The sequence below is a fragment of the Lates calcarifer genome, linkage group LG13, assembly GCF_001640805.2.
Source record: "Lates calcarifer isolate ASB-BC8 linkage group LG13, TLL_Latcal_v3, whole genome shotgun sequence".
NCBI lineage: Eukaryota > Metazoa > Chordata > Actinopteri > Centropomidae > Lates > Lates calcarifer.
The window spans coordinates 16,323,463-16,338,756 of NC_066845.1; the positions used below are offsets into that span (position 1 = coordinate 16,323,463).

Sequence of the window (15,294 nt, forward strand, 5' to 3'; positions counted from 1 at the left end):
AACACTAACACATCTAACACGTCTCCGCTATTATCTTCGCTGTGCCAAGTGCAATCAGCTCTTCTCATTCCTCCCCTGTGAGCTCGCAGGCAGCCGGTGCTGCGCTTCAGCGCAGGGAAAAAGCAGAACCCTGTGGCCAGAGCTGTGTGATGAAGAAGGCACCTTTGGGCCATTAGTGGTGTACACATCTCCCGTTAATGTGTTTTACTTTTACCTGCTGGGAGTTTAATTAAAAAACAAAGAGCCTCAATTTAAAGGCCATTATTATGCTAATGTAGTAAGCATGGGATGGTGATTAAGCAGCTTTTAGAGCTGACTGGAGCTGGCCCTTGGGAGAAGAAGGATGGCACTTTTTATTTGGCTTCATTACTCTCCATGAATCTATGCTCCAAAGAGAAATGCTGATACTATGAAACAAGGTCAGCTACTGAGATCATTTATGCAGACAGTATTATCACTACCACTTTTTTTACACTTTACTACTCATGCAGACTGAAAGTTTGTTTTAACCTCCTTTTTATAGAGGGAGAATGAATGAGGATATGCCTTTGCTGGATTTATTTAAATATGCAAATCCACCATGTTAAAGTACAACTTTCTTTTGGAATCCACTTTTATCGTCAGTCCCTCTGCAAGCAATCAAACACTTGTATTAACTGAATTCAGGTTGCTATTTTTAGGCCAGCGTGGTCAACATGTAGCGTCTGCTGCATCTAGAGGAAAACAGGGCTGTACATAACAAAGTAATTTTCACAATGTTGAGACAAAGTTGAAAAGGTTTGCCTTCGTTCATCCGTGTGTGTAGAGAAACATCTGGGCATCAAATGTTTTCCTCTTCGACCAAAGCTCTTGATACTGTTGCTAAGACCCAATTTTCACACACTGAGGCGTGTCTCATGAGGTGCTGAGCAGTTGCTGTTCAGCAGTTCGGAGACCTCTGCTGCCTCTTTGAGACAGATCCGTTTGTTGTCATTCCAGACAACAAACAGAACAATATTCCACCTGAGAATTTGGGCAAGAAATGAGCTATTCATTAAATACAGGCATATTCGGTTAAAATTTTATTTGATGTATGTGAAAACTTTAAAACAATGGTTTGACACTTTAAAAAATATGTTTTTTATGTCATGCATTACATGAGAAGATCATATTAGATCAAGATAAATATTAGGCTTCAGCCAGCAGTCAGCATCTTTGAATCTCACTAATGTACATGTTATAGGTTGATTAATCTATGCAAAAATCAAAGTGTAAAAAGGGCTATACAAAGGGTTACTTGCCAGACTATTTCTGCTCATTTAGTTATTTTTAGAAGTGTTGGTGGGAGAGAGCCAGGATAGCTGTTTCCACATTTCCAGACTTTATGCTAAGCTAAGCTAACTAACTGCACTTACACTGATTAGCAACTACATTTAAACCTATAAAGAGAGAGAAATGTTGACCGTATTTATGCTAAGCTAAGCTAACCAGCAGCTGTATATTTAGCCAACAGATATGAAAGTGGTTATCAGTCTTCTCATTTGCTTTTCCCAAAATGTCAAACAACTTCTTTAACTCTCACATCTGGTCTAAAAAGAAACCTTACAATTTCCAGTTTGATCCCAGATGTAGCTGTACCCAAGATGTCACCAGTTAAAAAAACTGGAAATGTCAAGTGTGCATGGTTGACCGATTGCTCCACATGCCCTTCATCCTGCTCGGAGGCCCTTGTCTGACCTGCCTCCCAGGCTTCAGCTCTCACCTCAGCAATGATTGGCATGGCCACAGGTTTCCTGCCCAAACACGAGAGCCCATCTTCAAAGTAATAGCTTACAGCTGCTGCCTGGATAATCCTCATCCCTTCTGTCTTTGAAGGGATGCGGTGACATAATAGCTTGGGCTATTCTTCCCTAAATTGTTATGGTATTTCTCCAAGTGTTGTTCAATAGCAAAAGGGGGAGTAGGTGAGACTGTTGCACGTGTTGCTAAATGTAGCATGATTATCAAGAGCCATAAGCAGCTCCATACCCCACCCCCCACCCCCCAGCTCTCTTATTCTTCTGGGTTTTCTTTTATCCCACCCCGTCTTCCTGATGCTTATCACTGCGGCAGAAGCATTAAATGTAATGTCTGTAGAAGGGAAATCATTGGCAACATGTGGTGAGAGCTTAAGATGTTGTCACACTTTAAGTTGCCTATAATCTGTTCAAAGGGAGAGTGCATAGTTCTCCAAAGTGCCTGGAAAAAGGGGGGAAAGAAGAAGAGCAGCAACAGCATAGAGGGCGAAGTCTCTCAGCTGCACTTGGCTCGGCTGAAGTGTTCATCAGACAAATAACTGTCGGTCCCTGTTGGCTTTTGTCTTATTCATCGTGCACTTTTTTTTCCCCTCTTTGCGTTCCCTAAAAACACAGCTTGTACCATTACAAGCCTCAACGGTGTGATAATCTGTCTTGGGGAGCGAGAGACAACCATAGATAACGTAAGAAAGGACAGACAAGGGATTACAGGTATGTGGACACAGGATTAAAACAAGGGACGCAATGATTCCTGTGGGAGAGAGGTATGTGCTGAGATGGGCTCTTTTTTCATTTATGAGTCCAGTTCCGGGGAGGCCTGGGTAAATATTGACAGTTCTCTCTGCTTGAGATGCAGCCATTGATCCACACAGGAGGGTCTCATCACTTGATCTGTGCGCTCAGGTGTGGGAGGAGGGAAAGCGAGAGCTGGGGACACGGGCTGTCATGCTGGTGGTCCTCTTTGTGGTGTCTTTTATAAACAAGACTAGCTTAAAGGTGCTGATCGGGCTGCCTCTGCAACACCGGGAGTCGTGTTACTGAAGCAGCCCAACGTCCAGAAAGTGGATTTTGGATGGACATGGGTCTTAGTGTGATGGGTCACTGGGATCACGAGACAGAAAGTGGTAAATGATCACCTTAAATCACTTTAAGTCTGATTCCAGTCGCACCTACAGCTTTTATGATATATTTAATATCCCAGCAGAGCTTCACAGAGAGCTGCGAAATCTCCTTTCCGGCTAATGTTATCAGCAGCCCCTGTTGATTTGTTTTTCTATATATAAAATCATCATTTACATCTTTTCCTCTGTCTCCCGTTGGCATGCTGGCCCACTGGCCTGGTCCTCAAACCACTAATCAGGTAATGTTGGGGAGGTTGAATGGCGTGCCTCCCCCTGGTCAACCTTCACTGCTCACACAGTGGTGTTGTTTTAAAGAGCATTCTTTAGCAGCTGAACTTGGAAAGGTATTAAAGTGGGATTAGGCTCCTCCACAATCCACTGCTTGTGTCATTCAGGGAGTTTGTGTTCTCCTCTCCCCGCTGCCACCTCCCCACTCCTCCTCTGTTTGATTGTGGCTAGCCGCAGGAGTGGGACTGACTGTGCCTTTCAAAGGAGAGGGGTAGGGTTAAATCCCTAGTCCACTGCTCCCTGCTAATTCTCCTTGTTCCTTAGAGAGGGATTTACTTCTGCTGCCAGCTTCTCAAAGGCCTTCTCTGCCCATCCGAAAAGTCGCCGTTGCCTTCCTGTGGAGGTGTGGTTGCCATAGAAGGGGCGTCATGCATGGCTATTCCATCTGAACCCCGCTGAGAATGGGGACCGGGGACTGAAAACAGGCAGAAAGTCCGGATTAGACCCGAGGACAAAGCAGGACAGGAAGATTCCAGAAGGGACGAATAGGAATTACAGCAGCAAAAATAATGCAAAGTGACAGAGAGGGGAAATAGAAAAATAATGGCTTACAAGATTAGACTCGGCGAGGAGAAAGAAGAAAGGAAAGAAGGCTGAATGAGAATGTTTTCATCTAGATGAGAAGATTTGAGAGAGCGGTCGTAGGTGAATGCAGAGTCCTGGACGTATCCAAACTGTGCTAACAAGTAATTTCCTCAACTTTTTAGCTCTCTTTCTTAGCTTAAGCCGCCAGTCATTAGCAAAACATTAGAGTTAGAGCTGGGAACTTGTCTTGACAGATTCATCACCTCTTCTCCCTGATCCTAGCATGTAACATGCTAATCCCTCTAAAAACTAGAAACAAGTCCCTGAATATTCAGTTTATCTTTGCAGACATGAGTTAATGTAAGACTTCCTTTTGATTTCTTTCTGAATTTTTTTTTTTTTTTTTTCCATTCCAAGTGTTGCTCTTGTCTTTCATTTTTCAGTGACCAGACTTGGGAGTTTGTTTAGAGGATATATCCAGGTTGGCACGTCACTTAAACGAAACCCTGCTTGTTTCAGAAACATGCCAACATTTCTTTTAGAGGGGATTATCCTTGAGGTTTTTCCATAGCTGAATAATAATCTTCTTAACTTATTGTAATAAATGAAAGATTAAATGATTTTATGAACCCTGAGACAGCTAGTTCTGGTATATCTGTTGTTTTACTGCTTCATGATGGTTAAAAAAAAAAAAAAAAAAAGATGCTTTAGCTACCGCATTCTGATCCAGAAATAGGTTGTGAGTTTGATTGTAATGAATGAAATTAGTCAAATAACAGTTGTTTGTGATGTAATTAAGACAACATAACATTTGGCCTTGCTGATGCTGCTCTGATGAGCAGTATCACTGTAATTATTTTAGAAAGCTGCACAGACAATAAAAACCACACTAGCTTGTTTCCAGCGTGCATGCAGCTGCTCACACACATGCACTTACATGTGTGAACACACACATGCACACCCGCGCCGTATCACCACTCAATCAGCACCTATAACAGCATTACCATAACAAAACCATCCTTTGGTTTTCCCTCCTCTCATATTTACACATTATATTCATCACTATCGCTCATCCCTGTCCCGAACCAGCAGATGATGTCAATTGCTCCTCTCGCTGCCTCCCTGCCTTGCACAATGAAATAGATGTTCACCACAAATAGATAGGCGGCTGCCAGCTGTCTTCCAGACCAGGGCAAACAAAGAGGCCACTAATAAATCCAGCTTTACGGCTGGACAAGATCAACCACACTCCCTGCCTTCTTGCTCCATTTAATGTGGCTTCTTGTGAACAACAGAGGACGAATTAAATGCCTCTCAGTCACCAATAAAACAATGCAAACATCTTCCTGAAAGGATATAAAAGAAGATGGAGGTGTTGTCGAGGACATGGTGATAGAGGCAGTGTTACACCATAGAGGCATGATATTAGACAGTAAGATGAGATATGAACAGACTGACTAGAGGGCAGCCCAGTAGTCAGCAATGAATCATGGTCTCTGGCATGGTATCTGATGCATATAGAGTATAGTGGAAATGAAAGAAATGTGTAAATTGCCAGCAAAGGCTTGATTGGGATCAGCAGGTTTTGTGGTAACTGTGCTAGAACACGATCCAGCCTCTTTTTTTAAGATGTGCAAGAGGGTTTGGGTGCCCATGACTGAGCTCACTTGGAATGACGTGGGACGGGGCCCACCCTAGAAATTTTAACAGAAGAGCTGCTGCCAAAGGAGTCACCTCCTTGACTGCCCACAGGATCAGCCGGCCAACTTGACTCTTAATCAGAAACTCTTTATGGTCAGCCAGAATAAGACTATGGGACAAAGTAAAGCCACACACCTCGCCAAAGAAAAGCACTTGAAGTAAGACTGTTTAACAGCCACTGTGGCCACAAGTGACAATTACAAGATAATGGTAATGGTTTAAATGTTAAAACAGCCTAACAATAGCACGAGAAGAGATGAGAGAATTTGTTTTTTATCCTCTTAAAACTTGTATATTCTCCTTGTAGGGTGATGCTAAAAATATATCATAATAACAGTATTAGCTGAGAAGAGTCTTGAGGTCAGTGAGCTACCCCAGTAATGTTAACAGCACAGCATTATCTATCTTAAGTTTACAAACTAGCCACCAAAAGCCACTGGTCATACCAGATCAGCAAAACCTCTGAGAGTGTTGAACTGAGCAATGGAGCATTTCATTTCCTATGAATCAAGTTTTTCATGTGGAAAAGTGTTGCTTTAACAACTAAATGTTTTTGGGTTTTTTCCGTTTTTCTCATTCTGCAGGTTGTTTGCGACCAAGTGCAGCGGCTGCATGGAGAAAATCGCCCCCACAGAGTTTGTGATGCGCGCCCTGGAGTGTGTCTACCACCTAAACTGCTTCTGCTGCTGCGTGTGCGACCGCCAGCTGAGGAAGGGCGACGAGTTTGTCCTGAAGGAGGGTCAGCTGCTGTGCAAGATCGACTACGAGAGGGAGAAGGACTTACTCAGCTCTGTCAGCCCAGATGACTCAGACTCAGGTGGGCACTCTGCACCCTCTCACACAGCAATGCGAACATCACTGTGGTGCTATCATCGTATGGCACCAGGGTGTTGTATTCTGTATGCTGTGTTCCATCACAGTGGTAGCCAACATAGACATCCTCCATGATGGATCTAAACTTAATCTCACTGGTTGTTGAGCTAAATTATCAATATAAAATGAAACAATAAATATGAATTTGTGCCTTAACCAGCTACCAAACATCTGAGGTTTTTCAGATATATTGCACGCAGCCTAAGCAGTAAAAACTTCTAACACAGCTGCATCTGCAGCTTTTCAATGGCTGATTTTGTACCACTCTAATTCAAGCGAGGAGCGTAGGTTTATGATACAGTAGGAAGTGGAAACAGGACGAAGCCAAGCCGGCCCGTATTAATGGCTCTCCATGCGTGGGCAGGATCTGGTGCTGGAAAGAATTAAATCACTGTATCATGGTGAGTGACAGAGGGATTTGGGGCCTTTCTGCAGAAAGCCTGCGCCTCCACTCTTATCAGCTCTAGTGTTCCTCGCCTATAGCCTCCACACACAATGAGGCATCTCGCCAAGCCTCACTGTTCACTACCATCTGGCTCACATTTAGACATGCACAAAAGCGGGGAATTTGTCAAATACATCTGTGCCTGTGTCAACTTTTGTCAACTTGTGGGAATATTTGCTCTGCGTCTTCCTCATTCAGTCGTGTCCCAGTGTATCGCACAGGCATGTCTTTTGTGCGCGTCTCTAAATTTCAAGATGGAGAAAATGTTGACATGAACAGAGGTTAACCTCGACATGTGGCAGATGAAATGTAGGTTTTCGGTGGAGAAATGTAGATACATATCAGAACCAGATGACAGGAGACACTGAGCCATCATGTGTGTGCCTCTCCTCATAGCCACTAGACCCCAAAATCACCAGAGTTTGTTACCAGCGCTGCTGATTTGGACCCTTGTTGTCATCCTTACATAGAATGATAATTGATGTTTATTCTATTTTTCATGTTATGTTTATATTGCTTTGTAGCCTTTTGTAGCAAATGATAAAGAAATGCAGAATTAAGTGGCATATTTCACACACACATATATGTCGTATCAAAGTCTTTAATGACAGCAATTTTAACAGTTTTATAAATGGAAATGAAAATCATCATAAATCATTAATTTGCCATTAATATAGTTCATAGTATAGTTGGTGCATGGCTGCTGCTGAAAACCAACAAGTTTCATATTGTTTTCATGCATTTTTCAGTACAAAACTATTCATGATCATTACAAAAGATTTCAGAATCATTCTTTAAGTAATGAATAGTACTGGGAGAGTATCGAACGTATAGTTATTGTTTGTGATAACTGCAAACAGCTAGCTGATTTTAATCTAAAAAATAAACCTACAAACATATCTCAGAAATCTAATAAAACCAAGTTATTATTTTGTTTTAATGGCACGTCGTAGGCTAGAAGCATAAACATCACACCAATATTACTACCCAGAACTCTAATATCCTGCTGCTGCTAGTAAAAATCTAGCAATCCATACACACTTTGTCATTATTTGAAGGTCTAAAACAGAGCAAAAATTGCATTTTCTTGCTGTGTCATGGGAGATGCATTTCTCATATGTACTCGTGTTGCCTTTTTCATGTTGTACTTGATGTAGTATTCTTATCAGAGATTGATTTAGTGTAAATCAGACAAAGCTGAGAGCAATAAATTACGAGTGACGTAGTGTCCAGTTCAATGACAAATGTACATATTTCACTGCGCTCTCCAAGCAAGAGCCATAGACTTCTGTAAGTCTAGTCGTACATGTGGCCCTTTCCTTTTGTAACAAATTGATAACAAAGTATCAAAAACACATGTGTCTCCTTTGATTATGCACTTGTGGTGTGTGAATCTCCTGGAATAGGGAAGAGCGAAAATATATTTATCAGCAGACTGTCACCGACTAAAAGGGTGTAGTCAGTTCAAGCTTGTGCTGATCATACAGAGAAATGTCTCTTTCTGCAGAGAAAAGCGACGATGAGGAGCTGGACATCAAGCCAGAGAAAGGCATAGGAGGCCAGGGGAAGGGGGATGACGGGAAGGATCCCAGGAGGCCCAAAAGACCACGGACCATCCTGACCACTCAACAGAGACGGGCCTTCAAGGCCTCCTTTGAGGTGTCCTCAAAGCCCTGCAGAAAGGTAAGACAAAGCTGAAATAATCTGCTGCGACAAAAGGTTTTGTTTTTTTTTTTTAAACATTCTCTGGTCTGCATTTGGAGTAATGAACACATGGAGATTTAGATGCAGACCACGAGCCCTACAGTAGTTTCACAAATAAAATTCTCAAATTAAAAAAATCTCCCCCACCTCAGAGCTGAGCTTTGAAGTGGCAAGCAGCACTCTGTTCTGTGTTAACTGAGGCAGGCTGGTGTAACGTAGTCCGCCTGCACCAAATGTCATACTGAGATAGGAGGACTGCCTCCATAGCCCGGGCCCTAAAACAGGCGCTGCACCCGGTCCAAAGCTTTGAAGAGGCAATAACCAAGAGGTCCAAAAAGACCACTGCATTCGTTCAACGTTCGCAGAAATCAAAGAGGCAACGTGCCTGTTGGGAAATGTGGCAGATATGTTAAGAAGGCAAAGTAGTTCAGGGTGTTTGTTGAAGTGTTTTGTTTTCCTGTGTAACGCTGGAAATCTTTTTGTCTATGATGTGTTCAGGTGAGGGAGACGCTGGCCGCAGAGACAGGACTCAGTGTTCGGGTGGTCCAGGTGTGGTTTCAGAACCAGAGAGCCAAGGTGAGAGCAGCTAACACAGGATAAATTAGATTTTGTGTCCACATACAACAGCCTTATTCCATCTTAAGAGTCCAGCTAATAAATCACCACAAGTATGTGTGTTAAATTTATCACTGCATTCCTTTCACAAATGCAAAAAAAGAGCAAGGAGTTGCAACTCTAGCTCGCTCTTGCATTAAATGTCTACACCCTCCCCTTTTCTGATTATTATCTTGTGAAAACCTTTGATACTTGACAATGAAGTGCACTCAGATACAGACTTCATGCAGTTCATTCGAGGGTGAACGGCGAGGAGCATCCTTTTTAAATTAAAGAGTGCATGTTAGTTTTGGGAGTTCCTCACAACTTTGACTCCTTCGTTTCAGATGAAGAAGTTGGCAAGAAGACAGCAGCAACAACAAGAACAACAGAATTCTCAGAGACTTGGCCAAGGTACGATACTGTACATACCCTGCAGACACAATGGAGGCTCATTGTCTCAAAGCTGTCTCCCTGGGAAATTTTTCACTGCATATTTACTGCGTGTCACATTTTTCTCATTTAAATGTTATTAATCTTAAAGCCCCCCCTCAATAAAAAATTATTTTCCTTCACCTGGATGTTTTAAGTTTATCTGTCAAAGACGTGTATGCACGGGTGTAATTTTGTGACATTACGTGCGGAAGCCAACCAATCATAAACGTGCAATTTAAACAATTGTGATGTAGCAACATTTTCATAGATTCTGCATTTTTCAATAAGGGAGAAGGAGCAGATGCAATTTAATTTTTTTTTTTTTTTGGTGCAAAAAAATATGTCAGATTCTTACTGTTAGTAAAAGCAGAGAATTTTTATACATCATAAAACATGTCTAATGAGGTCTTTAAGTTTTCTTCATATCATAGTAATGTATTGTTTTAAATGCTGACACCAAGCTAGTTGGAAGCTGCACATGAATATTTCTTTCTGTATATTAAAATTTACACTGAATGACAGTTTACAAATAGGTCACTGTATAAACAAGAACATTTCACTTCAAAAGAAAGTTGGAAATTCTCTACAGAAGCCAAACAAAATGAATGGCAAATGTCATTTCACAAAGCCACTGCAAAGGAGGCGGGGGGCTCAGCGATGAAGCCACAAGAGCTTTGTGTCCCTCTCACCAGTCAGTTATAGCCAAGAGCAGTGTTTGTGAAGGGAATTGTGGGAGAAGCCACAGGAAAGACTACTGTAGGTTTCCATGGAAATACTACCAGGCGAGCAAATCCAGGTTATTGTAGTTATTTCACAAGCACCAGACTCCCTTTATTTTTATCATTATTGTACCTTTTTTTTTTGTCCTGCAAAGATGTAACTCAGATTCAGGTGAGCTTGTAAAATTCAGGTATTAAAGGGAATCTTCAAGGAAGAAATATGTCTCATTGTCAACGCTCTCATCATCATTGGTTTTCCCCTGTTCAGCCGCACCTTTCTGTGTGTGGCTGCAGTTACATTCTGCAGACTCATGTCAAGTTTTTTTTGTTTTTATTATTACATTTTTTGTAATGGTTTTTCCCTGTTTGTTCTCATCACTTTGCAGAGGTGATGTCCAATCGCATGGAGGGGATGATGAACTCCTTCACGCCACTGGCTCCGCCACAGCAGCAGCTGGTCGCCATGGATCAGAACGGTTACAGCACAGACCCGTTCCAACAGGGGCTCACCCCCCCACAGATGCCCGGGGACCACATGAACCCATATGGTGAGCATCCACTGACTCCCACCCCCTCCAAACCATTCCAACCGAGAAAAAACACCCACTCCTGTTCTCAAAACACACACATGCCTGTCCCTTGATCAACCTCATAGCTCCACAGTGTGGGACATGTGTTCAGGCCACAGCCCTCCTGATTTAAGTCACTCACAGAGACGTACGAGCAGCTTCTCCTCCCACATGAGATAACACAAGCATTCTCATAAGCCATTGGGTTTTGAAGTTCATTTTCAAATCTGTTTAATATGGTTTTAGCCCTCCGCCTCCAGTTCTGAGACATGGCCCCTTTTACTGATGATGTTTTCTGATGTTGGTAAAAACATGTGGTCGATGTGGACAGCTTGAGATAAAGTGCAATCCCAACAGTGATTGAGGGTTTGTGTGAGCTAATGAATCAGAATGGGAAAACAACAAGTCTCAGATTTCTTTGAGATACAGGGAAGAATTAAAATGCAAACACGCAGTGACGGGAGGGAGAAAAAAAATCAGTCAATCAAGTGTTAGTCCACAGGATGTAACTGGAATAACACATTTCAGAGTGATGTCCTCAACAAGCCCCAGAGGGACCATTTCCTGAAGTTCATAACTTCCTTATAATTTGCCTCCATTTAGTTCTTCTCGGTAGTAAGAACCCAAATCCCCAGTCTCATCACTCTCCTTTGGTTTGGGGAAAAGAACAATATTGGCAAGGCATTAAAAGATATGTCTCAAAACACTGTCCCCATTTTGTGCAACACTATCATTAAGATCCAGAGTGTAATAAAGTTAACTATTCCCTCTAGAGAAATAACATGTTGAGGTTTTATGAAAGGCGTAAACAGTTGCTATTAACCAGATCTTTTAGGAGGATGCCCCTTGTTTACATGCTCCCTCATAGACCGCAATTGTCCCAGTGAGGGCAGCAAAAAGTGAGCTTTGATGATATCTAACAAAACAGTTCTCACAATTGTGATGACACACAACAGCGATTTCTCAAAGTGACTATTAGTAATTATAATTTCCCAATGCTGCCATAAATCTCAAATACAAGATTGCATTGATTTCATTGCATTGGGTGTTGTTGGGTTTTTTGAATGACGCCTCTGCCACCGGATCCTGACGGCTATCTCCGTTATCGTCTCTCCGCAGGTAATGATTCTGCATTCCATGACATAGACAGCGACACGTCTTTAACCAGCCTCAGTGACTGCTTCATGGCGTCCTCGGAAGTCAACTCCATGCAGGCCCGCGTGGGGAACCCCATCGACCGCCTCTACTCCATGCAGAACTCTTATTTCGCATCATGAAAGAGAGGAGCCGGGAAGAAAGAAAAAAAAAAAGAAACGAAACATCAGCACAGAATAAACTGCCCATCTCAACCCTGAAGCACGATGGCCAGGAGTTTCTACACTAACACAGACACGACAGAAGAAACACCTCCTTGCAGTAGCTCCTGGTTATGTGCAGAAGCTTACTCAAAGATAGTAAAACCACTTGTTGTAGGACAGTGAAGATTCCTGGGGGAAAAAAAAAAGACTTAAATATTGTTAGAGATTATTTGGTCGGATTGCTTATCTGTCACAGGAGATATTACTCTTTTCTTTGTTCACTTAAAGAAAACAAGTAGATATTGAAGCCACTGATTACACACCCTCAAACCAAATAACAGTGAATTTATACAGTGCATGATCAATTGTAAACTAAAACTTTTTGTAAGCCCCCCTGGTTAAGATGTGGTGTTTGGACTGTTTCTTCTTTACACTACATGGATTTCCATGTTCACCGTTAGCATTTTGATCACTTTCAATAGGTTTAGATATTGTGTTAATAGTAAATAGGTGCAGCATGTCTGCAAGAGTGACTGTACATTTGTGTATGTATGAGAGTTTGTGGTGAAAGAATTGTTTAGAGGAGAAAAAAAGTGGAGAATTTGGTGGACAAGTAGGATCAGTGAAGTGTAAATACTTTCCCCAGGCAAAATTGGATGTGCATGTTAAAAATGGAAAGCATTCTATTTATTTAACTATAACAGGCTCTTGAAGGTACATATTAAAACTGAAAAGCTTTATTTAAAAAGGAGAGCAATTTTTTTTGTTGAGCAATTAGTGAGTTCATGAGTATCACAACTCATCTGTATGCCTTTTTAATATGAAGATTAACCCTTTTGTTTTTTTTCTTCAGCCAAGCTGTAAATGAGCAATGTTGCTATTTATTTCGTACAGACCATAAACCTTTTGTTATCATTGTCATTATGTGCATTCTCAAAATGTTAAAAGTTGCTAATTGACCAAAGTTGACTGGTTTGATGAATAAACAATGTCTTTCTCCTGATAACATTAAATAAATGCCATTCAGTGATCATTCACATGGTAACATTTCAACATTTAGTGCTCCCAACTCATAACATCAGAATCCTAATGTCTGTGGTTTTACTTTTCCTCTAGCACCAAACTACAGGGAAACTCATTATATTATATCCCCATAAACTGTACTTTGTGTTTAGTGCTTAGTTTAGCTGTAATTAGTAAAACTAAGATGGTAAACATTCCTATTAAACGTCAGCATGTTAGCACTGTCATTGTGAGCGTGTTAGCATGCTGATTTAGCTGTGCCAAAGCCGTATGTATGGCTGCACACTCTTTAGCCTATAAATATACAACTGTGAGCATATCCTGTTTATTCAAATTTGTCGGTTCTTGTTGTTGGGTTCAAACAGGTGAACTGATATTCATCCCACGCTTGTAAGCATTCCAGCGTGTGACTCGTCTGCAAGAGAATGAGGACACTGAGGCAGGAACATGTAGTGAGGGTGAGGTCGGAAGAAAGTTCAGGTGACATACTAGTACAGCTGCACAACTAGAGAGCCTAGCCCCACCTATAACCTCAGGGCTTGTCGGGCGGTTTTTTGGAAGTACCATCTGGGTGCTCCTTCATCTCCCTGACAGCTCTTCAATGTGGCCAGGCAAGCTGATGTTCCATGTTACTATGACTCAATATATTCCTAATGTCATACTCATATCAGGGTTTAATAATCCTGGCTGCTATTCCTGAAACAAAGGAGCGCATGATATTGTCAAATCTGTTAGGGTTTAGAGTATGAGCGCAGTGTGGTTTATATCTATATATCTATGTCTACTATCAGGTCTTCAATCTGACAGCCAGGTGTTGGACTTGTTGGCAAGGTTACACAGCCATTTATCTTCACTTGTCACTCCAGTAGGTGAATATCCCTAGAAGCACAATGCGGTGACATCATCTTAGTCTGGAACCTGATTGGATGAGATTTGTTTAAAGATGCAAATGGTCTGGAACAAATGCAACTGACACAAAAAGTGAGCTTGTGAGTTACTGTTTGTTGTTTTCATTGCCAGATGCTTCTTTGTTGGAGAAATAAGAAAACTATGTGAGGTTGAGGAGGAAACAGGAAATACTGTGTGTCTATGAGCAAGGACATATAAAGACAGTGAGCAGGTTTGTGTCAGGTTTCTACTATATATGTGGATTAAAGTGTGAAAGATGTGAAAGACTGAGTAAATATTCACAACAAAGGCTGCCATTTACAGTAAACATGGATGGGGTTGCTACGCACACAATGTGTTTGCACGGGATAGACAGTACAATTGGTTAGAACCTCTCCCTTTTCAGGACAGGCCAGGTGAGCTTACAGCGAGGTGTTTAGGTGTAGAGGAGGACAGAAGGCTCTGTTGCTGGCATTGTAGTGGAAATGTGAGAGTGAACCTTCCAAAACCATAAATTCTCCTGCATGATATTTTTTGCTAAAATATCATTATACTTATTTTGATCCATACAACATACACTCCTGTGATTGTGTGAGTGATAAGTTGTAGTCACCCAGTTCTGACATACAATCAAATTGTCATGGATAAAAATACAATGTAGTTTAAAGTTGATCTTTAAAACACGGGTTAAAACACAAGCAAAAACAAAACACACACAAATAAGTAATGCTTGATTATTTATTAACCATTTCTTTACCAAAAACTCTCTCCATCTGCTGTTGCTTCAAGGATCCATCTCCAGAAAACTGTAGTGTATGAAAATCTATTTTTGCCAATAGAAATTAATTTAAACTAAATAACATTAGTTGAACAAACTCTTATGATAAGACTAAAATAGTTGAGAAAGCACACCAGTCTGCTTTCATCAGTCATCAGTCACTTTGGAGAATAGGTTTATTCACGGTCTTGTCAAGATTTAAATGAGAAGCTTAATACCCCTCCCATGTCTGTGCAGTAAATATGTAGCTGGAGCCAGCAGCAGGTTAGCTTAGCTTACCCCTAAAAACTGGAAACAAGGGGAAACAGCTCACCTGCATCTATCAAAAGATTTAAAAAGAAAGAAAGAAAGAAATACAACTACTTGTAGGCATGCTGAAAGGCAGAATATCTCATCTAGGAAGCCGATGAACATATTTTTGAACCGTTCCTTTAATTTCACTTGCATGTCTCTCCATTTTTTTCCTAAATATCCACTCTGCTCCACCCAAGCTCTGAGTTCACAGTATTAGTTAGAGTCAACAGAGTAAAAACAACAATGCAATCCTCCCAGGATGCA

General features: G+C 41.4%; 1 protein-coding gene across 4 annotated transcripts in view; it reads left to right on the forward strand.

Annotated features, from left to right (window-relative positions):
- Positions 1–13,100, forward strand: part of lmx1bb (LIM homeobox transcription factor 1, beta b) — a 61,155-nt gene extending 48,055 nt beyond the window's left edge. For all 4 annotated transcript variants that reach the window (XM_051075088.1, XM_018669331.2, XM_018669333.2 and 1 more), the window contains 6 exons: positions 5,995–6,227; positions 8,236–8,411; positions 8,931–9,008; positions 9,374–9,440; positions 10,567–10,728; positions 11,869–13,100. In XM_051075088.1, the coding sequence (XP_050931045.1) occupies positions 5,995–6,227; positions 8,236–8,411; positions 8,931–9,008; positions 9,374–9,440; positions 10,567–10,728; positions 11,869–12,026 (874 nt within the window). In that variant the 3' untranslated portion in view covers positions 12,027–13,100. The remainder of the gene's footprint in view (positions 1–5,994; positions 6,228–8,235; positions 8,412–8,930; positions 9,009–9,373; positions 9,441–10,566; positions 10,729–11,868) is intronic.
- The last annotated feature ends 2,194 nt before the right edge of the window (positions 13,101–15,294 follow it).